Genomic DNA, 26,474 nt, shown 5'->3' with positions numbered 1-26,474 from the left:
CCGGACATCATACATTCCGTTTTCCAGAAGTGGGGGTTTCCCCAGATAGACCTGTTTGCATCTCGAGACAACAGGAAGTGCCACGTGTTCTGCTCCCTGCAAGGTCGAGCTCCCGGCTCCCTCTCGGATGCGTTTCTCCTTCCCTGGAAGGACCACCTGTTTTATGCCTTCCCTCCGTTTCCTCTGGTCCACAAGGTACTGCTCAAATTGCGCAGAGACCAGGCACAGGTGATTCTGATCGCCCCAGCGTGGCCGAGACAACATTGGTACACCACGCTGTTGGAACTCTCGGTTCGGACACCGATCCCGCTTCCATTGTGCCCGGATCTCATCTCTCAGGACCACGGTCGCCTGCGTCACCCCGACCTGCAATCACTCCACCTCACGGCGTGGCTGCTCCATGGTTCACCCAGGCAGAGCAGCAGTGCTCGCACTCTGTCCAACAGATTCTGCTGAGCAGTAGGAAGCCCTCAACACGGACCACATACTTGGCCAAGTGGAAGCGGTTCTCCTGTTGGTGCGAACAACGAGCCACGTCCCCGTTGCAGGCACCTATTCCTCTCATTTTGGAATATCTCCTCTCCCTAAAACAGCAGGGGTTGGCGATATCTTCAATTAGAGTTCACCTGGCCGCTATATCGGCCTTTCACCCAGGGGAACTCGCGTCTTCGGTATTCTCTAACCCGATGGTCGTTAGATTCCTCAAGGGCTTAGACCGGATGTACCCACAACAACGTCAGCCCGTTCCGACGTGGGACCTCAACCTGGTTCTTTCCAAGCTCACAGGTCATCCATTCGAGCCACTGGCCACCTGTTCACTTCTGTACCTATCCTGGAAGACAGCCTTCCTCGTAGCCATCACCTCAGCAAGGCGCGTTTCTGAACTCAGGGCGCTTACATCCGAGCCCCCTTACACGGTTTTCCATAAGGATAAAGTGCAGCTTCGTCCACATCCTGCCTTTCTCCCTAAGGTGGTTTCTCCTTTTCATATCAACCAGGATATATTTCTCCCGGTCTTTCACCCTAAACCACATGCTACTCGCCAGGATCAACGTTTGCATTCTCTGGACGTACGCAGGGCCCTGGCCTTCTATATTGACCGCACAAGGCACTTTAGAAAGACGACGCAACTCTTCGTTGCAGTGGCCGACCGAATGAAAGGCTCACCGGTCTCATCACAACGCCTATCCTCCTGGATTACGTCTTGCATCCGGACTTGCTACGACTTGGCAGGTGTCTCAGCACCACACCTCACCGCTCACTCCACGAGGGCCCACGCTTCCTCGACGGCTTTCCTGGCGCAAGTTCCGATCCAGGACATTTGTAGAGCTGCGGTTTGGTCCTCAGTCCACACGTTTACAGAACACTATGCACTAGTGCAGCAGTCCAGGGACGATGCTGCCTTCGGATCAGCGGTTTTGCACACAGCAATGTCTCACTCCGACCCCACCACCTAAGTTGGGCTTGGGAGTCACCTAATGGAATGGATATGAGCAAGCACTCGAAGAAGAAAAGACGGTTACTCACCGTTGTAACTGTTGTTCTTCGAGATGTGTTGCTCATATCCATTCCAAACCCGCCCCCCGTCCCCACTGTCGGAGTAGCCGGCAAGAAGGAACTGAGGGGGCGCCGGGTCGGCTGGGGTATATATTCAGCGCCATGAAGGCGCCACTCTAGGGGGCTCCACAGCCGACCCGCCGGTGTTGCTAGGGTAAAAATCTTCCGACGATCGTGCACGCGGCGCGCACACACCTAATGGAATGGATATGAGCAACACATCTCGAAGAACAACAGTTACAACGGTGAGTAACCGTCTTTTCCGCTCTACTCTGTGCTGATTAGGCCTCAAATGGAGTATTGTGTCCAGTTCTGGGTGCCACAGTTCAGGAAAGATGTGGACAAATTGGAGAAAGTCCAGAGAAGAGCAACAAAAATTATTAAAGGTCTAGAAAACATGACCTATGAGGAAAGATTGAAAAAATTGGGTTTGTTTAGTCTGGAAAAGAGAAGACTGAGAGGGGATATGATAAGAATTTTTAAGTACATAAAAGGTTGTAACAAGGAGGGAGAAGAATTGTTCTTAATCTCTGAGGATAAGACAAGAAGCAATGAACTTAAATTGCAGCAAGGGAGGTTTGGGTTGGACATTAGGAAAAACTTCCTAACTGTCAGGGTGGTTAAACACTGGAATAAATTGCCTAGGGAAGTTGTGGAATCTCCATCATTTGAGATTTTTAAGAGCAGGTTAGACAAACACCTGTCAGGAATGGTCTAGATAATACTTAGTCCTGCCATGAATGCAGGGAACTAGACTAGATGTCCTCCTGAGGTTCCTTCCAGTCCTATGATTCTATGAGTCCTGACCCCTAGGGCATTTCTCTAGCTCTAGATTACATAGTGAAGCATAGAGCCACAGAGACGCAGTGTGATTTAGCTGTTAGAATATGGGGCTGTGTGTGAGGAGGCCTGAATTCTGTTCCCTCTTCTGCCACTGATTCAGATCATTTGGCAAATCATTTGATTTTTCTGTGCCATTTTCCCCTTATGTAATGTGAGACCAATACTTTCCCCACCTTTGCAAAGTGTTTTAAGAGCCTTGTTTAAAGGTGATTTATAACTGCAACACTTTGTTTTTATTATTATTGCAGCAATACAGAACTCATGGTTTTGACTTCCTACAGGACAGAGACACCTGTAAGACAAGGCTTGGTGTACAGGGCAAGGCCAGACTTTGCATCATTTGTTGTGGCAATGAATTCATAGCCACAACATTTTGTATCTTGCAGCATCCTCATAGTCTGCAGAATAACAACATCAATGTTATTCACCTTGAGAACTCTTGAAACCTACTCACACTTAGCATGTGACAGATCTTCTACATTAAGCTGGTATACACATAGAGCTGGTCCTACAGTTCTTTGGTGCTGTCCCAGAAAGGCCTCTTAACAAATTTCACATTGCTATTCATACCTGGAGATTGACAAATCAATGTCCAGTAGCCTTTTGACAACATTCATTGTGTTAATCAATAACACATAACAGGAGCTCCACTTGAAGGTTGTCATCTTGACTCAGTGTCACCTTTTGTGGTCAACAGATCCAAAGTACTTGGGGATAACGTTAGAAAGGAGCTTGACTTTTAAAGATCAACTGGAAAAGATATGTGAAAAGATAAAAATGAGGAAAAGCCTTGTCTGAAAACTTGCAGGCACAACATGGGGTACCAATGCACACATATTTTGAACAGCAACGATAGCGCTGGTATACTTGACATTTCAATATTGTACACCAGTCAGGATGGGCAGCTCCCATACCAAATCTCTGGATGCACAGCTTAATGCCACGATGAGACTCATAACAGGAACATTAAAATCAACATCTGTTCAATGGTTGCCTGCTCTGGCACACATACATCCCTTCCCCAAAATCTGGAAAGACACTCAGCTGTAAGTACAGTCAAACCAGGGCCAACATGAACCTACCAATTAATCAGGACTTCCCAAACCTTCTGAAGGCACCTCTGAAATCTCGCAAGTCTTTTTGGGATCGTGCTAAAGCTCTTTAAGCACCCTCATTCAAGCCTGAGGCACACTGGAAAGCATTCTGGAATAATGCTACGGTCCCAAACAAACATCTGATTACCAACCCAACTAAAGAACTTCCAGGCTTCTGCCTACCCTGGAAACAATGGTCTTTGTTGAACCATTTCAGAACATTACCACCAGATGCTGTCATCTTTTACACCTCTGAAAGATGAGACATGACACACAATGTGACTATGAACACTAGGTGCAAACTATGGACCATGTAAATCAGTGCTCGCCTCAGTCATTTGTTGGTGGATCTCAGACTTACATCCAGTCACTTCCAAAGCTATTCAGTGACTCACTAATCTGGATTTGGTTATTTGAACGTTGTGGATTTATTATTACTATTCTTATTAACCCAACCATGAATTAATTATTTTAAATATACTGCTCAGGAAAATATTTAAGTAGCGGAGCAAAAGGAATGTCTTTGATCTCCTTTTCCCTTCCCACATTTCAGTTGGCTGTAGTGGGCTATTAATCAAACCAAGCATTTCAGACAAGCTTGCTCGGGGAACCTCGGAGTTACACAAGAGGCTATTGCTGAAATCCAAGATTTTTCTTTTTTTCTTTTTTTTTAAACTTGAAATGTTTAAAAGGATTTTGTTAAGTAATAAAGATAAAGAAATATTTAAGCATGAGATGCTGTGGCATGTGAGGCAGGCTGCTGAAGATTTTGAATGATCACTCCAGGAAACAGCTGTCTGTCATTTCCTAATGGAGGAGAGAAAAACTCTTCATAATAACAGGAAGTCAAGAGGGTTTATTTCCAGTGAAATTATACTTGACACTGCAAAAATTACCCCAAATTATTTTGCTTTATGTCCGGTACTTGCTTCAGTGATCATGCAAGTCCAATTTCCAAAGAGGTCTAAGACCCACTTAAATATTGAGATGCAAATGTGCCCTGCTACAGCAACTTAAAGCATTAGGCAAGTTGTAGCTGAGATTATAAGGAGAAAAAAAAAAGGAACTAAACCACTTGAGATTATACTGAGAAATTGGTCAATATACCCATCTGGCAAATGGGGAAATGCTGTTACAGAAATAAAGGTACCTTCTGGGTTTTAAAGATTAGCAGTTACAAGAACCAAAATAGGGAATATTGTTGAAGATAAAGAGTTGATTCTTTGATGGTCTGATAATATAATGCAACTGGAGTTGCATACTTCAGTCACCAGAACAAAATACACAGAAAAATCAAATAATTTTTGGCAAGCTTTAAAGTGAATGGTCTAACTTTATCCCTGCAACTTCATCCAATAGAATTGCACTAGGCATGAATTTTGCCAGTCTTCATACATGTTTTGTAATGAATCCATGTCCGATAGAAAGAGTTAATACATGAATCACACACATCCCTGGGTTGCTGGGAGTAGAACGCTAGGGCTTCAGCTCTAAAAGCACAGGTCTCTACTACTTTACCAAAGGAAGTGATAGCCTTGGGGTGCCAGTAATCAGCTCCCTATCTGACACACAAACAAATCCGATACATGATTACACCATGCCTGCACAAATACCACATAGGACCTGGATTTGGTCTCCTAGCTTTTGTACTACCATTCCTTTGAATCTGAACTTTGGTCTTAAAACTAGATTTCAGTTTCTGTTTAACAAGACAAAAGAAATCATAGATACCAAACCCCATGCAGTTGTTTCTGTATAATTGTTGATGAATGCAAAGCTTTATGCCATCTCTATATGGTAAATTGAATTTGGGAAGTGAATAGTCACTCCAAAAAATACTTACGATGACACGACAGTCATTCAGAGAATTAAGCCTCACACCTGCCGTTTGTAAATACCAGCAGCGTGACTTTGACGTGAGAGAAGAGATTAAAGCTATGTCAAAACTCCCAGCTCATACAGCCTCTAATCAAACTGGAGCCTTCGAGATTCAGTGAAGTTGGTAGCTTACGAGCAGCTTTCCTTATCTCTCTGGCTCCAGCTTGGTTCACGCAACTGATTTCCCTGCCTTCTGAAGAGTCTGAAGATGAAATTCCTGCTTCGTTTCCTTGCCAGGGACTCTTGTTATTTTTCAGGATTTAGCAGCAAATGTAGAATTGAGCAAACTCCTTTTGGAACCAGTCACTGAGTAAGTCATCATCAGCACTATGTGTCCCTCCCACCCCAATATGAAGGGAGCCGAGTCTGCTGGATTTCCAAGAGAAGCCAAAGTATGTAGGCCATACTTTCAGGATGGTTACTCTGTCCTGGGAAGCAGTGACTCTGAGAGGCTAAGCCCAGGTCTACACTAGTGGGGGAGGGGGAGGGGAGACGGTCGACCTAAGATACGCAACTTCAGCTATGCGAATAGCGTAGCTGAAGTTGGTGTATCTTAGGTCGACTTACCTGGCCATGAGGACGGCGGAGAGTTGACCGCTGCCGCTCCCCCGTCAACTCCGCTTCCACCTCTCGCGAGCTGGAGTTCCGGAGTCAACGGGGAGCATGATCGGGGATTGATGTTATCGCGTCTACACTAGACGTGATAAATCAACCCCCGATAGATCGATCACTACCCACCAATCCAGCAGGTAGTGAAGATCTGCCCTTAGGGGTTATCCTGGATGATCTGCTGAACTTGAGCTCCCAAAGTGACTATGTGGTCAAAAGGACTAATGTGTTCCTTGGATGCATTAACAGGGAAATCTTGAGTAGGAGTATTTGGCACAGCTGCAACCACTACTGGAATTTTGCATCCGGTTCTAGTGTCCACAACTCAAGAAGGATGTTAATAAATTGGAGAGGCTTCAGAGAAGAGCCACAAGAATGATTAGAGGATTAGAAAACATGACTTATTAGTGGGACACTCAAGGAGTTCATTCTATTTAGTTTTAACAAAGAGAAGGTTAAGGGGTGATTTGATCACAGGCTATAAGTACCTCCGTGGGGAACAAATATTTGATAATGGCCTCTTCTATCTAGCGGACAAAGGTATGAGAAAATCCACTGGAAGTTGATGCTAGACAAATTAAGACTGGAAATAAAGTGTAATTTTTTAACTGTAAGGGTAATTAACCATTGGAATAATTTACCAAGGGTATGGTGGATTCTCCATCACTGACAATTTGTAAATCCAGTTTGGATGTTTTTCTAAAAGATATGCTCTAGTTTAAAAATGAATTATTTTGGGAAGTTCTATGGCCTATGTTATGCTGGAGAGCAGATGAGATAATCACCATGGTCCTTTCTGGCCTTAGAATTTATGAAATATTTATCTGATTTTACCTCTTTTTACTTAAGTAACATCGATTACCATGATGCTACAGCACTAGTGTCCTTGGTCCTATCATAAGGGCCTTCTCCTCTGTCCCTAAATCCTGGCAGGGTAGGATTAATAATTCTGTGACAGTGCATGGGATTAGTGCAGCAGAATTTGATAGGCAAGTGGGGAGTTTAAGGTTTGGTTGGTTTTGGTTTTTTAAATGAGGCTGGTTGCTTTTGTTTTTTATTGGTAGGTGTGACGCTGGTAGATATGGTGCCAGCTCATGCCACGGCCCCAAGCCTCACTAACCACTGACAAATGCATAGCTGGAAACCAGTCTGGTTCACCTGTGTGTTAGTATTGTTAAAATAGATATTAGAGTTATAAGAATGTGTATAATGTTTACATTTTGGAATGCTTGTAGGATGCTGCATGTGTTAATCCTACTGATAGTATCCGTATCCCATGTTATAGGTTTCAGAGTAGCAGCCGTGTTAGTCTGTATCCGCAAAAAGAAGAACAGGAGTACTTGTGGCACCTTAGAGACTAACACATTTATTAGAGCATAAGCTTTCGTGGACTACAGCCCACTTCTTCGGATGCATATAGATGCATGTTATAGGGTAATGTTTAAGTATTTGCTTTGTAACTATAAAAATGTTTTTTAAGACTAAATCACCCACAGTCAGGGCAGAAGCATTATCAAGTATGAAGTGCTAATTTACCTCAAGTGGTGTTTTCTCCTCCCCAGCAAAAGAAGGTCTACAGATATCAGACAAGCCACTATGGACAAAAGACTTTGTTGATTGCTTTCTGCCTACCCCTGAAGAGTGTACGTGCACAGGCTCTTGTCCCATCACTAGGGCCCTACCAAATTCATGGTCCATTTTGGTCAATTTCACGGTCATAGGATTTAAAAAATAGTAAGTTTCATGATTTCAGCTATTTCAATCTGAAATTTCATGGTGTTGTAATTGTAGGGGTCCTGACCCAAAAAGGAGTTGTGAGGGGGTCACAAGGATATTGTAGGGGGGGTTGCGGTACTGCTACCCTTAATTCTGTGCTGCTGCTGGCAGGGCACTGCCAGGGCCGGCTCCAAGTTTTTTGCCGCCCCAAGCAAAAAAAATTTCCTGCGGCCCCCCCCCCCCCAGCCCCACCCCAACTCCACCCCTTCCCCGCCCCATTCCAACCCCTTCCCCAAATCCCCGGCCCCGCCTCCTCCCCCGGGTGCGCCACATTTCCCCTCCTATCCCTCCCTCCCAGGCTTGCCTGGGAAGGAGGGGTGAGAAGCGGAGCGGCAGCGTGCTCGGGGGAGGAGGCGGAGGTGAGCTGGGGGGGGGCCCACCACCGCAGCTCACCTCTGTTCAGAGCTGGCTCCCGTCTTTTTGCGCCCCAAGCAAAAAAATAAAAAAAAAGGGAGCTAGAGTGCCACCCCTTGAAAAGTGCCGCCCCAAGCACATGCTTGGAGTGCTGGTGCCTAGAGCCGGCCCCGGGCACTGCCTTCAGAGCTGGGCGCTCAGCCAACAGCCGTCGCTTTCCGACCACCCAGCTCCGAAGGCAGCACAGAAGAAAGGATGGAAATACTGCGACCCCCTGTAACTCCATTTTGAGTCAGGACCCACAATTTGAGAAATGCTGGTTTCCCCTGTGAAATCTGTACAGTATAGGGTAAAACCACACAAAAGACCAGATTTCATGGTCTGTGAGATGTTTTTCATGGCCGTGTGTAGCAGGGCGGTCACCCTGCTCCAGCTTGGAAAGGGTTAAAAGCCAGCCCTTGGAGAGGGCTGGGGCTGAAAGCAGCCAAGGGAGGCTGATTGGGTTGGCAGCCACAGGTGTGGCCACACCCAGTTAGGGTCCAGCTGGCCCTGATAAAAGGGCTGGGAGCTAGGCCGGGGGAGTCTCACTCCAGTGGTGGAGTGGAAAGGACCTGGCTAGAGGAGGGTATCCCAAACAGAGCAGTGCTTGGGAAGGACAGGCAGAGCTGGGGAGCTCTGGCCAGGTGAGTTCCCAGGCTGAGGCCAGGCTAAAAGGGCCTGTGGTGGTACTGAGGCTCTAGCGGTGCAGCCAGGCCAGGAAAAGGCAGCAGGTCCAAACCCCCTTGCCAATGATAAGCAGCCATTACAGACTACAGTTTGCCCCTGAGAAAAGGGGCTAGATGAAGTCTGGCCATCGGTCACTGAGGCAAGATGGGCTTCAGGGAATTGGGGTTCCCAGGGAGGGGAAGTCCCCTGAGCAAAGGAGCACCGTCGGCTGAGGGGACGTGGGGCCTGATCTAAAGTGTGGAGAAAAGGGAGAAGCAGGTGGCAGCAAGGGAGACATTGGCCAGCAGGAGGCGCTCTGAATCTGGAAGAGCTAATTCCCAGACCAACCAGCAGGATGTGCCATGCCAGTGAATGCGTTCTGCCTTGTTACACCGTGAATTTGGTAGGGCTGTACCCATCACAGCTTGAATGTTGGGGGAAGGGGATAAAAATTCCTGTTAAGGAGAAATTGTTATCCCTATACTGCTTGAACTCTGAGGGGCAAAGATTTCTAAGCATAAGCGATGAGTCTCCAGCTGTTTAGCTTGGGTTAGCCCTGAAGGACATATAGAGCTTGCTACTATCATCTTTCAGAGCTTAAGACTGTATCTTGTTTGTGTGTGTGTGTGTGTGTGTGTGTGTGTGTGTGTTTACCTGCTCCAACCTTCTCAAAAACTCTCATTTCTTTTTCCTAGTTAATCAATCTTTAGTTAGTTAAAGGATTGGCTACAAGTGTTATCTTTAGAGCCCTGTGTAGATACAAAATTTGTATCCACATCAGATCCATGATCCGCAAAAATGATCTATGGATATAAAGTGGATATTTGCAGATTTTCAGGGCTTTAGATATAAAATTTGAATCTGCATCCATCTGCAAAATAGTCTGTGGATATCCTCATCCACATCTGCAGATGTGGATATCTGCAGATATAAAGTGGATCTGTGAATTTGCAGGACTCTAGTTGTCTTTGGTTTGTGATCTGAGTACAATTGACCTGGGGTAAGTGACTGATCCTTTGGGACTGGGAGTAACCTGAATATTGTTGTGATTTTTTTGGTGTAAGGGACCATCTATCACAGAGGCAGGCTTACCTGAGTGGCAAGATGCATTGAAGTACCCAAGGGGACCATCTGTGTCTCCCTATTAGGGATGTTATAGTGCCTCAGGAATTTACACTTGTTACTTGGTTGGTGAAGTCTAAGTATAAAACACCCAACCGCTTTGGGGTTCATGTTCCGTTTCTTGGCAGTCTGCCCTGAGGTTGGCACCCATGGTCATGAGTAAGGCTGAGAGGCTGTCACGGAGGTTGTGGAAGTCACAGATTCCGTGACCTCCGTGACTTCTGCAGCTGTGGTGGCCAGTGTGGCTGACCCTAGGGCTGCCCAAGCAACAGGAGGTGGCCTCGGGGACTGCTGAAGTAGCAGCGATCCTGGAGGCTGCCCTGGAGGCGGCCTGAGCAGCGGCTCCAGGGGTGGCTGGAGGTAGCCAGCCCCCACCGCCAGAGTATGGGCAGCCGTTGGGCCCCAGGACCTCCCACAGCAGTGGTGTCCCAGGCTCCCCAGAGTAGCAAGACCCTAGAAGCAGATAGGATTTAGTCAGGGGTATTATAGTAACAGTCATGGACAGGTCAGGGCAGTGACTTTCTGTTTATTGTCCGTGACCTGTCCATGACTTTTACTAAAAATATCTGTGACTAAACCGTAGCCTTAGTCATGAGCCAGTTAGGCAGTGTAACAGTAGGTTTCAGAAGAGAGAGCCCATGGAACCTGCCCAGAAACCCAAGAATTAATTCATTTGTAAAATAAAGTTTGAAGTGGAATTTTAATGCAAGCACTGCGTGGGCCTATTATTAATCCTGACTCTTGTGCAGAGATTTTAATGCACTGGCTTTGTGTGTGTGTGTGTGTATGAATGTCGATATCTGGTGCCTGGCCCACAGAAAGAATGAAGAAGCTGCTGCTAGTGCTAGTTAAGGGAGTGTTGCCAAAGGTGGCTACTTGGTGTTAGGGGGCACTGCTGCTGGATGCTGATATCTTTTTGTAAGAGACATAAAACTAAAGACCAGACTACCTGGGGTCATTAAAAAATCTCCTGGGATGCCTGGGTGTTGATTCTGTGTTTTGGTCAAATTGAAACTCTGGTAATTTTACATTCTGCCAACCTAAATCCTTCACTCCCTGCAGTTTCAATTGGATAGGCTATTCTTCATTTCCTGCTGTAAACTGTTTACAAAGTGTTTCTATTTACTGCTAAACAGCTGCTGTGTTCTACCCCAAAGATCGTGAATATCGCTGAGCCGTACTGTAAAGCACTTTGGGATCCCTACTGAGGTGCAACTGCATGCAGAATTTGGCACACATTGTGCAGATTTAAAACCACCAGTTTACTACAGTGTGTGCTACTCTAATGCCCAGGAAGATAGAAATCTGGGTAAAAACAGCCCCAAAATGTTGTTCTGTTATCCTGGAATGCACCATAACCCAGGGGCTTGAGCACCAAGCTAGAAGTCAGGTGCACCTGTGTTCTAATCCTGGCTTTGGCATAGATTTCTTGTGTACTATGGGCAAGTCACTGAATTTCGCTGCCTCAGTCTCCCCACCTGTAAAGTGGTGATCTCACAGAGCTGCTGTGAGGATTAACTAATATCTGTAAAGTGCTTTAATTTATAAAGTGCAGTAGCATAGGAAGGTAAAATCAACATCCTGTAATTAATACCAGCCTTCCAGTACAATGGAAAGCTTGTTTCTAAGTTTCTGTACTTAGGATTGCAACCTTTGTAAATGGTTTTCTGCTATTCCAGTGGGTCACAGAATTAGATTTGTGAGGCTGAAAATGGAATTGCTCTGTAGCCTGTAACAAAACAATCCTTAAACCTTATCAGCTTCAGATCCAAAGCTCGATCCCAGTAATATGTGATAGGAATGGGAGTGACTACAACCATGAATGCCTTCCTAGTGTACAGATAAGATAATGGAACAATTTCATCTTCAGGGAGTGACCACTGCAGAGTTGTACTGGTCTGATTTTTCAGAGATGGGCAAAAGTTCAGATCTAGACTTAGAACCAAACTTTGTTGTTTGGGCCTCAGTCTGCATATTTTGTGACCCTCTCCAATATTACTCTCTGTGTTTAGCCTATTTCTTTCTTTCTTTCTTTTTTTAATGTCTCGTATACAGCAGCAGCTGACTTTGGCCCATGCCCTGGAGAAACCGGATGATTTGAGAATTGATTCTGAGGAGATAGTCTCCTCTGCAGATCTGTCCAGCTCTGGGTGTCTGGAGCAGAGAGTCAGCTGATACCCTCCCGCCTTTCTTAGCTCATGTGAGCCTGGCTGCAGTTCAGGATATGAATTTTGTGGTTACGTAATTGTTATGATCTTGTTTTCTCTCAACTGCACTTTTGAATTTCTAAGCAGCTGGTGGGACAGCTGCTATTTTGTGAGGTGATGGGCTGGGCTGTTTTGGGGTAGAAGCATGAGTTCTATCACCTAGAAGCTCTGAGAGGCTGCACCGTGCAGCATAGTGACAACAATGGAGTTCTAGAAGGCCTCAGATTTGTTACAATATAGTTAAGCCCCTTTGTTTTCAGTTTAAACAGAAAAAATCCTGGGTTTTACAAAAAAATATTTGTTTTATTTTCACCCTACTTTTGTATCATTCAAATATTTAAAAATCACTTGTTTTATTAGGAAAATACAATACATTGCAGGTGTAACAAAGTTCCTCCTCTATCTTGGTGGGTCCTGCGCTTATTGGCGGATTTTCTTCCCTCAGAGATTCACCATGTGGGTTGGGGAACAGCTCAGAGACCTTCCCCTCTGGAAGAACCCACAGTTCAGGTCAATTCGGAGGTTTGGGGGGAATCCAGGCCCACCCTCTATTCCGGGTTCCAGCCCAGGGCCCTGTGGACTGCAGCTGTCTATAGTGCCTCCTGTAACAGCTGCATGACAGGTACAACTCCCTGGGCTACTTCCCCATGGCCTCCTCCAAACCCCTTCCTTATTCTCACCACAGGACCTTCCTCCTGGTGTCTGATAACGCTTGTGCTCCTCAGTCCTCCAGCAGCAGCAGCAGCACAGCACACCCTCTCCCTCTCAGCTCCTTGCGCCTCTTGCTCCCAGCTCCTCACACTCACACCTAGGGTTACCATACGTCCGGATTTTCCTGGACATGTCCGGCTTTTGGGGGCTCAAATCCCCGTCCGGGGGGAAATCCCCAAAAGCCGGGCATGTCCGGGAAAATCGGGAGGGCTCGGTGGTGCTCGGCCGGGGCCGGCGGTGCGGGGCCGGGGGCATGGTGCCTGGCCGGGAACCAGGGGCGCAGTGCCGGGCCAGGGTCACAGTGCCGGGCCGGGCGCGGGGCCGGACGGGGAGCCGGGGGCGCGGTGCCGGGCCGGGAGCCGGTCAGCCGGGCCGGCGGGGGGCCGGGCCGGCGGGGAGCCGGTCAGCCGGGCCCGCGGGGCCGGGAGCCGGGGGGTGCGCCGGGCCGCCGGGGGCCGGCAGTGCTGGGCGGGCCGGGGGTGGTCGGCCGGGGCCGGCACCCCAGGGCCCGAGCCGACCCAGGCTGGAAACGCCGGGGGGCCAGCCTGGGCCGCGCCTCCTCCCCCCACACACCCCTTACCTGCTTCAGGCTTCCCGCGAATCAAATATTCGCGGGAAGCAGGGGAGGGGGCGGAGACTTTGGGGAGGGGGAGGGGTTGGGGGGTGTGGGCGGGGCTGGGGGCGGGGCCGGGGGCCGTGGAGTGTCCTCCATTTGGAGGCACAAAATATGGTAACCCTACTCACACCACAAACTGAAGTGAGCTCCTTTTAAAATCCAGGTGCCCTGATTAGCCTGCCTTAATTGATTCTAGCAGCTTCTTCTTAATTGGTTCCAGGTGTTCTAATTAGCCTGCCTGCCTTAACTGGTTCTAGCAGGTTCCTGATTACTCTAGTGCAGACCCTTCTCTGGTCACTCAGGGAACAGAAAACTACTCATCCAGTGACCAGTATATTTGCCCTCTACCAGACTCCTGTACCCCACTGGTCTGGGTCTGTCACAGAGGAGATATATGTATTATGAAAATACATTGGTCTGTGTGTATATGCAAAGCTACCTGTTGAAGTAAGGCTATGGATTAGTCTAGAAGATACACACAATAAAGAAACAGGCATGCACACAAGCTCTGAAGTGTGTGTGCCTCTGAATGTACTGATGAATCTCGTGCCCACCAACTAAACATTTCAAGCTGTTAGCAGATAATGGTTGAAAGAGCTGACACACTAAAATGGGAAGAAAACAAAAATCTGTGTCAGAATACATTTCAGAACACAAGGAAGTATTCAAAAGTTTTTAAAAAAACAAACAGGAGAAAAAGATGCACTGCAAATGGTGTGGCCCAATTATTAAATGTAAATATTTATAGGCTAGTACTTCTAAGTCCACAACGGTAAACTGTTTATTCAAATGAAAAGTTTTATTTGGGGACTAGAGATACATTGTTTTCTTAACTCAGAGGTGGCATCAGGGCCGGCTCTAACTTTTTTGCTGCCCCAAGCAGCAAAAAAAAGCGCTGCCCCGCCGAGCCCCCCCCCCGGCCGAGCACCGCGCCGCTGGAACCCCCCCCCCCCGCCGAGTGCCGCGCCGCCGGAGTGCCCCCCCGCCGAGCGCCACACCGCCGGACCCCCCCGTTAGTTCTGCAGCAAACCACATTGAATTCCATTAACAAAGCATCAATCTACTGAATACTTTCCCCCCGTCCCTCTGTCCACCAAAATAAACCCTGATATTCACCCATAAAAATTAATAGTTTTTTCCACCAATTTTCACTTATTGTAATAAGCACCAATAAATTTCCAGGAAAAATTAAATAAAATAAAAACCAAACATGAAGGGCCCTAAATATAGTTTGAAACAAGAACTGAAAACTAGTTCTTCCTATACTTACCAGCTAACCCCTGACTTCAGGGTCACTAGACACCAAACATTTAGCAACATTGCTTAAGATATTAGCAATGTTATCCGGCAGTTGAAGAAGAAACAGTTTTTCAGTTTACATCTCAGCTACACTCCATCTTTTGCCTTCAGCTGCAATTAGTTATCAAATGTCAGTGGGCCAAACTACCCTCAGATGTACACATGAAGCTCCCATTAGAGACTTAACGAAGTTGCTAGCATGCAAGGGAGGACAGAGTTTATCTCTAACTTTTTTGCTGTTCCCATTTCAGGCCAGTATCAGTGTTATGCCATTTTAAAGGCTCAATAAATGGCCAAGGCTAGAGGAGAGGAAGCATTCCAAGGCATTAGTAGTTGGATGGGTGGAGGAAAAAACAGGAGACTGTCCCTTTAAAGGCCTGTAATGTAGCAGGGTGGGTGTGCAGGGGAATGGGCTTCCCTATCTCCCAGCCAATCAGGAGGAGCTCTCTGAAGGAGGGCAGTATGTATGTGCTGAGAGAGAAGACAGCATAGGGAAGCTGCTGACAGGAGAAGCAGATCAGAGGTGGAAGATGGAGCTCCTGCTAGGGAGGGCTAGGAGTGGAAACTTTGTGAAGAGCTTACTGAGAGTACGTCTTCACTTACCGGAGGGTCCGGCGGCAGGCAATCGATATTCTGGGATCGATTTATCGCGTCTGGTTAAGACGCGATAAATCGATCCCGGATCGATCCCGGAAGTGCTCGCCGTCGACGCCGGTACTCCAGCTCGGCGAGAGGAGTACGCGGCATCGACGGGGGAGCCTCCCTGCCGCGTCTGGACCCGCGGTAAGTTCGGACTAAGGTACTTCGAATTCAGCTACGTTATTAACATAGCTGAATTTGCATACCTTAGTCCGAAGTGGGGGCTTAGTGGGGACCAGGCCTCAGATAGAAGACCTCCCTGTGTGGTAGAACTCAGAGCCACAGCTGAGTATGAGCTTCTGGGATGTGGTGACAGACTTTATTTTGAGGACCTTAAGGACTGTTCTATTATTTAACGAGCCTCAGATAGGGGAGTGGGGAGTTGGGGCGGGAAGGGTGTTAGCCATGAGAGAGACTGTGGAGATCTTAAGGGTCCTAAAGATGGAAACTAGAGGCAAGCTGCTGCAGAACCTCTTCTGGCCAGGACGGGGCAACCAGGAGACAACTGCCTTGATACAAGGTCCCACACTGAAGTATGACTAGAGCTGGGGTAAAGCCATACATGCAGCTAAAACTCTCATCATCTCACATCTTAATTACTGCAAAATGCTTTTCGCTGGCCTTGACAAATTCAATCTTGTCCCACTCATACCCATGCACAATGCTGCTGCAAATATTATTTTCCTAGTGCTTCACTTCAACACTTTCACTGTTGAGATGTCAACTCCTGCCTCTGATTGGCCAATGATACCACTCTCCATCACCCACTTGTAAAGTTTTCAAATGAGTACCTTTGTTTTCTCCCATCCTGCCCCTCATGCTTGGGAGGCCCTCCCCATAAACATCCACAAAGCTATCTCAATGTCCTCCTTCAAATTGCTCCTTAAAACTCTTTTTTTTACAATGGTGCCTACAAACAACTGGACATCAGTTAGATTGCTGGTGTGCTGTGACCACTGCCTGTTCTGTGTTTGCTGTTCTCAGATTAGTTCAGCATGGAGAGATGTTCACCACGTTATTCAGCACTAACTTGGCACCTTTGCTGGCAATCTGAGCAGGCAAGACACAGTGAATGGGCTATGAATGGATGATGAATGTAGTCCCTCCAGGTCAGGGCTGTGGTACATGTTCATCTCAGTATTTTATTTTTAGATTTTTCTAAGATGCATACAAATTATAATTTTCAAGCCCAAGAGTTATTAATGCAGCGCCTTTTACCAGCCATAAATTCACCTTAAAGAATATTCTCAGCAGATTTCCTACCCAGAAATCAGTCATGGTCAGTTTAATAACAAAAAAACAAACACCTGCACTCAAGTCAAAAACACCTGTAAGGGCTCAATGGTCAAAAATTAGAATGGCCTCCCTAAAACACAGAGATCTGGATTCCTTCCTGCCACTGCCAGGTGAAAGTTTCAGTTAGATCTCTGTGTAAAGAAATAAATGGAGAATGAAAATCAGCCTCAATCTCATGTGAATGCTTCTGTATTCAAAGCTGTCATTGTCTGGAGAAACATGCATGTGGGTGGTGGGGGGGGGAATTCAGGCACATCTATAAATATCTTCCTAATTGTTGCTGTTCTGAAACAGGTGATGCCAGCACAGAATCTGTAAACTATTCAGCATTAGAATGTCTAAATTGGGGCAAATTCTGTGCTGATTTACACTTGGAGTTAATGGCCTTGCATGGGGAGAAATGAGCGTGGCCAGTATATTTATAAATCAAGGGAACTTTTATTCTGTTTTATTAGATGCATAGTGTAGTGTGAGGTCATAAACACAGAGACATGCTTTAAGCAGCAACTAGAGAACCTCCTAACCAGGAAATTCCTACCTTTATTAAGCTCCTTGCTGCAACACATTCTGGTCCGCTCTAGTAACTGTGGAGAACCAGGAACTTTATAACCACTCCATAGGTAGCTCCAATACTTACCTTTTTCTTCCATCTACAGAACAAGTACAGCATAGGCAGTGGCAGCACAAGCTTCCAGCCATGCTGTGCCCAACAAATATTCCTCAACTCAAACCTGGAAGATCTCCTCTAAGAGTCAGAAGATAGTTCAATCTCCTAGCCCGTTCATTCTCATCTTAGTGCAAGGATATTAAATATTGTCAACTGTGAGGGTGTTGGGTTTTGTTTTGTTTTGTTTTTGTTTTTTTTGGTGTGATGTGGACACCAGTCCACCAGTAACTAGACCACTCGTTTATGACCTTAGATGAGGTGGGGGAGATAATTCTGTGGATATCAATGGCTCTGTGAATTATGCTTTTAGAGAGACAAGGTGGGTGAGGTAATATCTTTTATTGGACCAACTTCTGTTGGTGAGAGAGACAAGCTTTTGAGTTTACACAGAGCTCTTCTTTAGGTCTGGGAAAGGTACTCAGAATGTCACAGCTAAACAAAAGGTGGAACAAATTGTTTAGCATAAGGAGTTAACATCATAAGAGACCATTTTAGGTGAAATGGGCAAGTAACACTTCTGCAGTCACAGAACAAAGGAGGCTTAATGGGTTATAGATTGTTGTACTGATCCATAAATCCAGTTTCTTTATTAAGTCCATGATTTTTAGTGTCTAATAAAGTTATGAGTTTAAATTCCCAGGCTTGTGTTTTGAAGGTGTTGTGCAGGTTTCCTTTGAGGACAAGAACTGAGGGGTCAAATATAGAGTGATCATTTTGTGAAAAGTGTTTGCCCGTGGCTGATATGGTGTTTGTCTTTTATCATTTTTCTGTATGAGTTCATTTGCAGGCATAGTGATTGCCTCATTTTACCCACATAGTTGTTTGTTTAGGGCATTTGATGCATTGCATGAGGTACGTAGGACCCATGGATCTTGAAAGATGTAATCATCATAGTAATGGAGATATGTCTGAGGTTTTGCATCTATTATGGCAGGATCTGGTGCCACATGCCTATCACAACAGGCGGTATACCTCATTCAGTGCACTAAATGCCCCAATAACAACTACATGGGTGACATGAGAATCACTACACTCTCGAATGAACTGACACAAAAAATGATGTCGTCTATTCTGGCATCCTTACCTGTCATATATCACTTAAACTGTATGCTGCTTTGGGCAAGGACTGTCCTACATTTCTTTGTGCAGCACCTTCATATCAATAAGACTAACAAACATTTAATAATAATGCTGTGACATGAAGCGTTATCAGCTGAATACATTGCAACCTGTAGTTTGCTATTGAAAATGCCACAGTTGTTTAATTTTAAATATTCTATAACTTGGTAGAAACAGTGTTGTTAGAGCAGGAGACTTGGAATCCTTGATTTTATTCTCATTTCTGCCACTAGAGTGCTATATGGGCTCTGGTCTGGCAAGTCTCAACCTTTCTGCACCTCAGTTTCCATATTTGTAAAATGGAGACAATCATAACTACTTAACAGGATTGTTTTGAGGCTTACTTCTTCATAAAGCTAGGCAGTTTCCATGTTGTGACCACTGGTTATTTCAGTTTCAGAACAGCTGTCTCATTGGATATGTCTACGCTGCAAAAAACCAACAGCAGTGAGTCTCAGAGCCTGGTCAACTAACTCGGACTTTTGGGACTCTCACTACGGGCTAAAAATAGCAGCGTAGATGTTCCTCCTTGGACTGGAGCTTGGGCTCTGAGACCCTCTCCCCTCACCAGGTTTCAGAGCCCAGGCTCCAGTCCAAGCAGCCATGTCCACATTTCTGTTTTTAGCCCTGTACCGCAAGCCCCGGGTTCTGAAATTCACTGCCACAGGTTTGGTGTTTTATTCAGTGTAGACGTAACCACTACCTTTCTGCATTCACCATCTGTTGTGTCTACCTGTTGTCGACTCTGAGGAGACCATACTGGGAATTGTAGGCCCAATTCTTGTCTCATTTAAACTAATTTTACACCAATGTGTCTGTAGTCACTTAAATGGAGTTACTGGAGATTCCCACTACTGTAAGTAGAACAGATTCAGACCCAGTGTGTTCAGGGTACTTAAACACCAGAAGGATACAGACCAAGTAGGTGGAGTCCATAGGAGAACAACAAAAATAATGAATGGACTGAGGTGACTGACTTATGAGGCAAGATTAAAAGAGCTAAATCTATCCAGCTTGGCTAAGCAGTGACTAAGGAGATGGCGGTGAGGGATGTCGGAATGACTGAAGAGTGTAAACAGCAAAAGCCAGATCACCCTCCCCAGAGGGAAAAACCTGAGGGGTTGTCATCAGCGAGGAGTTTTCCTTAGAAAGTTCTGTCAGTGGGACAGAATTTGTTCTCCACCTCCCCAGACCTCTTGCAGAACAAGCAGGAAGTTCAGCCTATATAATCCTCAGACGACCTCTCAGATCTTCATTCTTCTTGGAAGAGCCACTGCAGGCAAAGGGCCATCCACACCAAGACCCTGTGCTTCCAGACTTTGAGGCTCTTTGGTGGTGGCGGGGAGACAATACAAATCCCCTGCTTGGTTCTGACCCTTTGTGACCGGGTGAGAAGTGAGCCAATCTCTCAGCAAAGTGTGGGCTTCGCTAGAGCTGTTTTTTAAAAGCATATTTCCCCTGAAAACTTTAGGAAACAAAGTGTTTGTTTGTTTCTTTAAAAAATTGTCATGGAATTTTCTGTGTTTTTTTTTTTGTTTGTTTGTTTTTTTCCAGTGAAGCAAAATGTTTTGTTTGAGTTTTTGCCCTCCCCCCTCGCCCCCGGTGACCGTTTTAAATTTTTGGCTTTCAAGGGGTGTTTTTATGTTTGGTTCCTGCCTTTCTTTCTTCCTTCTACTTTTCCAGTGGGAAAGAAAAGGTAGGGGAGAGGAGAAAAAGGTGGGAGGGGAACAAAACTGTAAAATAAAAAAAATCTATTTTTGAAAACTAAAAGTTTTTTTTAATTCAAAATGAAAAAATATATAAAAAAAATTGGAAAATTGTGAACAAAAACAATTTTTTCATTAAAATTTTCCTGTTGAAAAACCTGTAAGGAAACAAAACAAAGAAAAAGGCTGAAAAAATGTTGACCTGATCTTGTCTACACTGTATGAAAATTTGAGACTCCTTGCTCTATGGATCAAACTTTTTCTGTCTGAGGTGAGATGTGGGGGTGTATGATCTAACTGGCATAACAGGTCTTTTTCATTTCTAATTTGTCTGATTTTGTGCTTAACCCCCTTAATGTTCAAATAGCAAAATAATCCTCCACTTCCAATTAAATCAAGTTGCCTTCTGACTTTTCCTTATTTCAATACAACACCCTTTTCCAAAACTCTCAGTGTTAGGACTATGGTTTATCGCATTTATCTGTAGACAAATTAATTCCTTTTTAGAGTTTTGATCTCTGAAAAATACTATAGTAGCATATATTTATTGGAGGAGTGATTCAACCTGGCAGCGGGTCAATATGTATGTCCTGTTATAGCATGACCTATCACTATTACTTTGTATAGTGATCTTGTGGCTGAAGGTAGCTTTGTGAAATGTGTATATATATAAATGTGTATATGTTTAGTTCTGTAAAATAATATAAAACATAATTCATTAGTTATATTTGGTATGAATTTCAACCAAAGATAGTAAGAATAGATTTTAGTAACTACTATAAAGAAAAAGACCTGGATTCACTGGTTTTACTGCTGTCATTACAATGTTTGAAAAAATTATTTTGCAGATAATCGCCTTTGATGAGCTAAGGACAGACTTCAAGAGCCCGATAGACCAGTGCAATCCAGTTCATGCAGTGAGTACAGCCTGAGATTTGCCAAACATTAGATATTGAATGGAAGAAGATGTGCTGAGCTGTCAATGGAAGATATACAAATGGATTTAGGAGTCCCTTATGAATGTAGTTGTAGTCCGTAAGAGCAGCTGCTATTTACTCTAGATTTAGCAACCCATCTTAGTCTGATGGTCTAAAGGGATCTTTACTCAAGTAGTTCCCTTTCTTGCTGGAGAAGGCATGAGAGCACTTAGAGATTCAGAAAGAGAAGTTGAAATGTGATTGCAGGGGTTTTGTGCATCTCTTCATTTTGAGGCACACTTTCCCCCTTTAAAATCCTTTTCCTCCTCTGCACCCAAGCGGTGGGCTGACCATTTTCTTCAATGTTTGCAGTGGTGTTGTAGCTGTGTCGGTCCCAGGATATTAGACAGACATGGTGAGTGAGGTAATATCTTTTATTGGACCAATTGCTGTTGGTGAGAGCTTGAAATTTGTTGACTCTCTCATGAACAGAAGTTGGTCCAATAAAAAAAGATATTACCTCATCTTCTTCGAAAGTGACCCATTGTCCGTACTGACTACTCAAGGACTTTGATGAGGAATGCAATCATCACCTTTCAGCCTGGAGGTCTCCCCTACACTAAAGGGGAATAACTTACTGAAGTCAATGAGGTTCCACCTGCTTACAGTAAAGGATAATTTGACACAGAGGCTGTAAGCTCTGCTATGCTCCAGCAATCTGTCAATTATGTAGGAGTCTGGGCCAAATTTAACTAAATGTAGACTGGAAGAAAGGGGTGCATCTCCTTTGAAAGTCTGTGAGACAAATTCTCTGGGGACAGAAACAGTTGTATAGATTATATATTGGATAAGTGGCAAAGATTTGGCATCTGCTGAGTGACCGCAAAACAGGTATAACTTAAAAAGTAAGGGCATGTATCAGGAGGTCCAGCCAATGGGTAAGAGACAGCTTTCCTCCTTCCCTTATTTTAACATATTCTTGACCTCTTTCCAACATTCCTGGTTTAAGCAGGTGCAAATTCTGCTCTCAGGTGAGCCAGTGTTAATCAGAGTGATTCCATTGGCTTCAGTGAAGCTACCCCACATTAATACTAGCAGAACAGAAGGCAGAAGTTGGCCCATTGACCTCATTGGGAGTGGCATTTGTTTTCACTACAGGCTGATTTTTGTCCCCACATAATATCAAATTGGTGTATAAGTTATACATATCTTGCACTGCCACCAAATGCCAAACAGATTCGAATTACAATACTTGGCCACTTAAATCCATTTCATGACTAGTTTATTCCCAAAACGTAACTTATGCCACCCTTTATATCACCATCGAATGTGACATCTTAAGGATAGTCTTGAACCTGAGTCTCCCAAGAAGCTTTGTACTACAGAATCATCGAGCCAGTCTAAAGTTAATATGTATGTTTATGTAAGTAATTGTATCTGTTAATCTACTAAAATAAATCCACCCCTAAAATAGTAACTGAAAATGGAAACTGTAGGGAACAATCTCAACTGAAATATTACAGCTTTTTCTATTAAAGTAATATTTAGGCCTATTTATCAATGTTTCTTAATTCTCCTCATGCATTTTTGTCCTCATCTTGTGATACAGGCACACTTTCTGTGCCTATCTCTGCATCACATCCCAGTAATATATTTTGTTCCTAAACTTGTATAGTGCCCTAGAGAGAGAAATTGCTTTTGTTTTAGAAGAATGCTAATGCAATTGGCTTCCAGGATAAGAAAGTCAATGTCTGTGTGTCCCTGTTCAAGTCACGTTAGTGATTTAATTAATTAATCCCAGAATGTTCAGTTTTCATTTACTCTGAACAAACATTACACAGACAGTGTCCAATAAAATCCTGCAAGTTATTCTGTATCAGTAGCACCATTTTGACTCTCACCTAGCAAACTTTCTGTAATAGCTCAAACAGTATTCTCATGATACTTTCTCCTGTTCAGTGTGGATGTTGTTCTAGCACACTAGGAGAGATTTTTTATGAGAGTAGGCATTTGCTCTGGTGTCATTCACCAAATGTTTTTCCTTCTTCCCCTATTGTGTATCAGTTGGTGCCCACATTTCCATCTAGCTAATTGTGTGGACTCCAGATCATACTATTTTAATGTCTGGTACTAATCAATTTATTCTCACAGCACCCCTGCTATGTAAGGGAGTATTATTGCCCCCCATTTTACAGAGAGGGAGCTGAGTCACAGAAAGATCAGTCAGGAAGACTATGGCAGAGTTGAGACTCAAACTCGGGTCACCTGACTCCCACTGTAGAGTCTAAAGCACTTCCTCTTCCAGAAGACCAGGCATATTTAGCCCCAGACCTGCAATGGGGAACTATGTTGGCAGAACCTTACATCAACATGGACTTCCCATTGAAGCCAATGGTGCTTTGCGCAGGTGTAAGAGTCCAACCACATGGACCCCATTGCAGGATAGCATCATAGTCTGAGGAGCTTCTTGACATAAAAGGTGCCATGTTAAGACAAAATATTTCTGTTGTACCTTCCACTGTCTCCCCAGACTGAAACCTTTTTTTAGGAGAAATATAATCCTCACAAAATGGAATCAGCTTAAAACAGTTTGAAAAACACAGAAGGCGTAGAGAGAATTGGCTTCACACATTGGTTCATCTCATTATTTGTTTCAGAAAGGTGACTATACATAGTAGCTTTTGCAATGTCTAGAGAAAAAGCTTAACATCCCTCAGGAGACTGTACGGTACACACCAAGCCACTTCTCTAATTTATTGTAAGAAGAGGTGTAAAACTTCTCTTATTTTTGAATTGCTCACTCCTCTTGGGCACAGTGCAACAGAGTCTGTTCTGTGCTAGCTGCAGTAAATGCAGAATAATTCCATTGAGTGTCATGGCGTTACTTTGGATGTACCCTGATGTAACCAAGAGCAAAATCTTGCCTGGTGGCTTGAGTGATGTGTCTATGCAGAATGGAACATTGTTTTGCTAGTGAATTTCTCACCTATGATCCATTTAACAGAAAGCCTGTTAAAGTTTTTGTTTTGACTTTTCTTGCATCAGCTGAGCCTGCATTGTCCTAAACACTGGAATCCTCAAGTGCAGTATCTTTCAGTTCATATAAATGTCTTCTGTTTTAAAAGGTTTCAGAGTAGCAGCCGTGTTAGTCTGTATCCGCAAAAAGAACAGGAGTACTTGTGGCACCTTAGAGACTAACAAATTTATTAGAGCATAAGCTTTCGTGGACTACAGCCCACTTCTTCGGATGCATATAGAGTGGAATAAATATTGAGGATATATATATATATATATATATATATACACACACACACATACAGAGAGCATGAACAGAGGGGAGTTGTCTTACCAACTCTGAGAGGCCAATTAAGTAAGAGAAAAAAACTTTTGAAGTGATAATCAAGATAGCCCAGTACAGACAGTTTGATAAGAAGTGTGAGAATACTTACAAGGGGAGATAGATTCAATGTTTGTAATAAGAACAGGAGTACTTGTGGCACCTTAGAGACTAACAAATTTATTAGAGCATAAGCTTTCGTGGACTACAGCCCACTTGCTTATGCTCTAATAAATTTGTTAGTCTCTAAGGTGCCACAAGTACTCCTGTTCTTTTTGTTTTAAAAGGATATTTCTAGCATATTACAAATACACTGTAGTAGCCTGATCAGCTATAAAAGTTGCACCCGATAGAGCGTCTTGGCAATTGTTCTCTGTGTGGAACCACTACTGAAGTTAGTGGGAATCTGAAAGTTTGTGCCTCAGTCTCTCTCGACCAATTCAGCCTTAGTGTAAGAAGGCACAAATAGTGACTTCAAAGTTGTTGCCCTGCTAACTTTAGGGCTAAGTTTTGTCTCTGGTTTGTTTTCTCATATGTTATTGGGAATAATAATTACCTTTCTCACAAGAGTGTTTAGACAACTGAATGAATCAATTTTAAAGTAATATCTGAGAGATAAATATTAGTAGGCCAAATTCATCCCTGGTGTAACTCTGTTGATATCTGGATATAAGCCATGGGTGATTTTGGCCCATTATGTTTGATATATTTTCTTCAATTAATTACACAATATAACCTCCCACCACTTTTTTCCCATCTTTCTTTGACAGCGAGAGAGACTAAGAAACATTGAGCGCATCTGCTTTCTTCTGCGAAAGGTGAGCATAAACCAACACAGCTCTATGACCTTGAAGAGAATTAAGACCATCAGATGGCTGTTCTGGGTACGTTCATTTCCCCGTCCCACTGATCCTCCACCATCACTCATGAAATCTGAGATTCCAGTGCAGAAATTGGAATCCGTGTTACCTTTGAAAAACAAAGTGGAGGTAATGAGAAGGGGCTGCCATCAATCAGGATTTCCTGACAAGAACTGAACGTTTCAGAACATTCTCAGGTTCAGATTTAATAACCTGCTTTTTGAAGGTGGTGATTGGTTTCTGGAGGTGTAACTTGTGACAGTTATGGCTACATGCCCTTGTGCTGCCATCAAGATCTGAGGTTTATAATTATTCTTTGCTGGACAGTCATTTACTAATTATTTGATAAATGGAGCATTTTATTTGTATGAGTTCAACCTTTCGAGTTTCTTACAGGCTGAATGAGAATGTTGAGATTATAGAGGCTGACCCTATGATGGTGCTGAGTGACTTCAATTTATATGGGAGTAAAGGGTGCTCTGCTCTCTGTAGGACTCATCCAGTAATGGGTTACACATTCTACTGTAATTTAAGAATGGAATTTTAAAAAGCACTCAGTGTTGGCTTCACTCTGTTCCCATTAAAGTCCCATTGATTTCATTGGATGCAAAGTTAGACCAACACTGAACATGTTTGGTTTCCTTAGGGTGGAGTTTTCAACGTAAGCTGTAACGTAAGCTCATCAATGGGAGAATAGCACCAGTGACTATCAGGACCAAAATCACAATGCCCTAACACATGTGCTAAAGGAGCAACACCATTAGCTGGAAGTGAGTACAAGGCTCTTAACCTTGAAGCAGGCCAAACACTAGCTGTAAGCATGATCACATGTACTTAGCCAGTATATTATGCAAGCTGCTTACATTGTCTTTTAAGCCATTCTGTCTCTGAACAGATGAAGAAAAAAGACCTGACCTTGCAAAAAAGTTTTAAGTGTACCTATGCACTGTGTTATAGAATTTAATGCAACATCATGATAATTAGCAAAACATTCCAGCCCTTAGAAGATGTCATTAGAATGTCCAGACTAGAAAGTATTTGTTGCTGCATTGTATCCATCCTTAATAGGTTATCAACTGTGTTTAAATACAGTGGGCCAAATTTATCCATGCTGCAACTCCCTTGATGTCAATAGTGTTAGACTGGGGGGAATTTGGCTCAG

At 44.3% G+C, this 26,474-nt stretch overlaps 1 protein-coding gene across 2 annotated transcripts in view; it reads left to right on the top strand.

Moving 5' to 3' along the window:
* The window catches only part of CNIH3 (cornichon family AMPA receptor auxiliary protein 3), an 85,232-nt gene that overhangs the window by 24,932 nt on the left and 33,826 nt on the right, over window positions 1-26,474 (top strand). For both annotated transcript variants that reach the window (XR_010600207.1, XM_005289583.5), the window contains exons 2-3: window positions 21,047-21,115; window positions 25,223-25,270. Coding sequence is in view for 1 of the 2 variants with exons in the window: in XM_005289583.5 (XP_005289640.1) it covers window positions 21,047-21,115; window positions 25,223-25,270 (117 nt within the window). In the remaining variant the exon portion in view is untranslated. The remainder of the gene's footprint in view (window positions 1-21,046; window positions 21,116-25,222; window positions 25,271-26,474) is intronic.

Source organism: Chrysemys picta, chromosome 3, assembly GCF_011386835.1.
Source record: "Chrysemys picta bellii isolate R12L10 chromosome 3, ASM1138683v2, whole genome shotgun sequence".
In the NCBI taxonomy this organism is placed as follows: domain Eukaryota; kingdom Metazoa; phylum Chordata; order Testudines; family Emydidae; genus Chrysemys; species Chrysemys picta.
The sequence above is the reverse complement of the archived record's forward strand: the minus strand, read 5'-3'. Positions and strand labels throughout refer to the sequence as shown.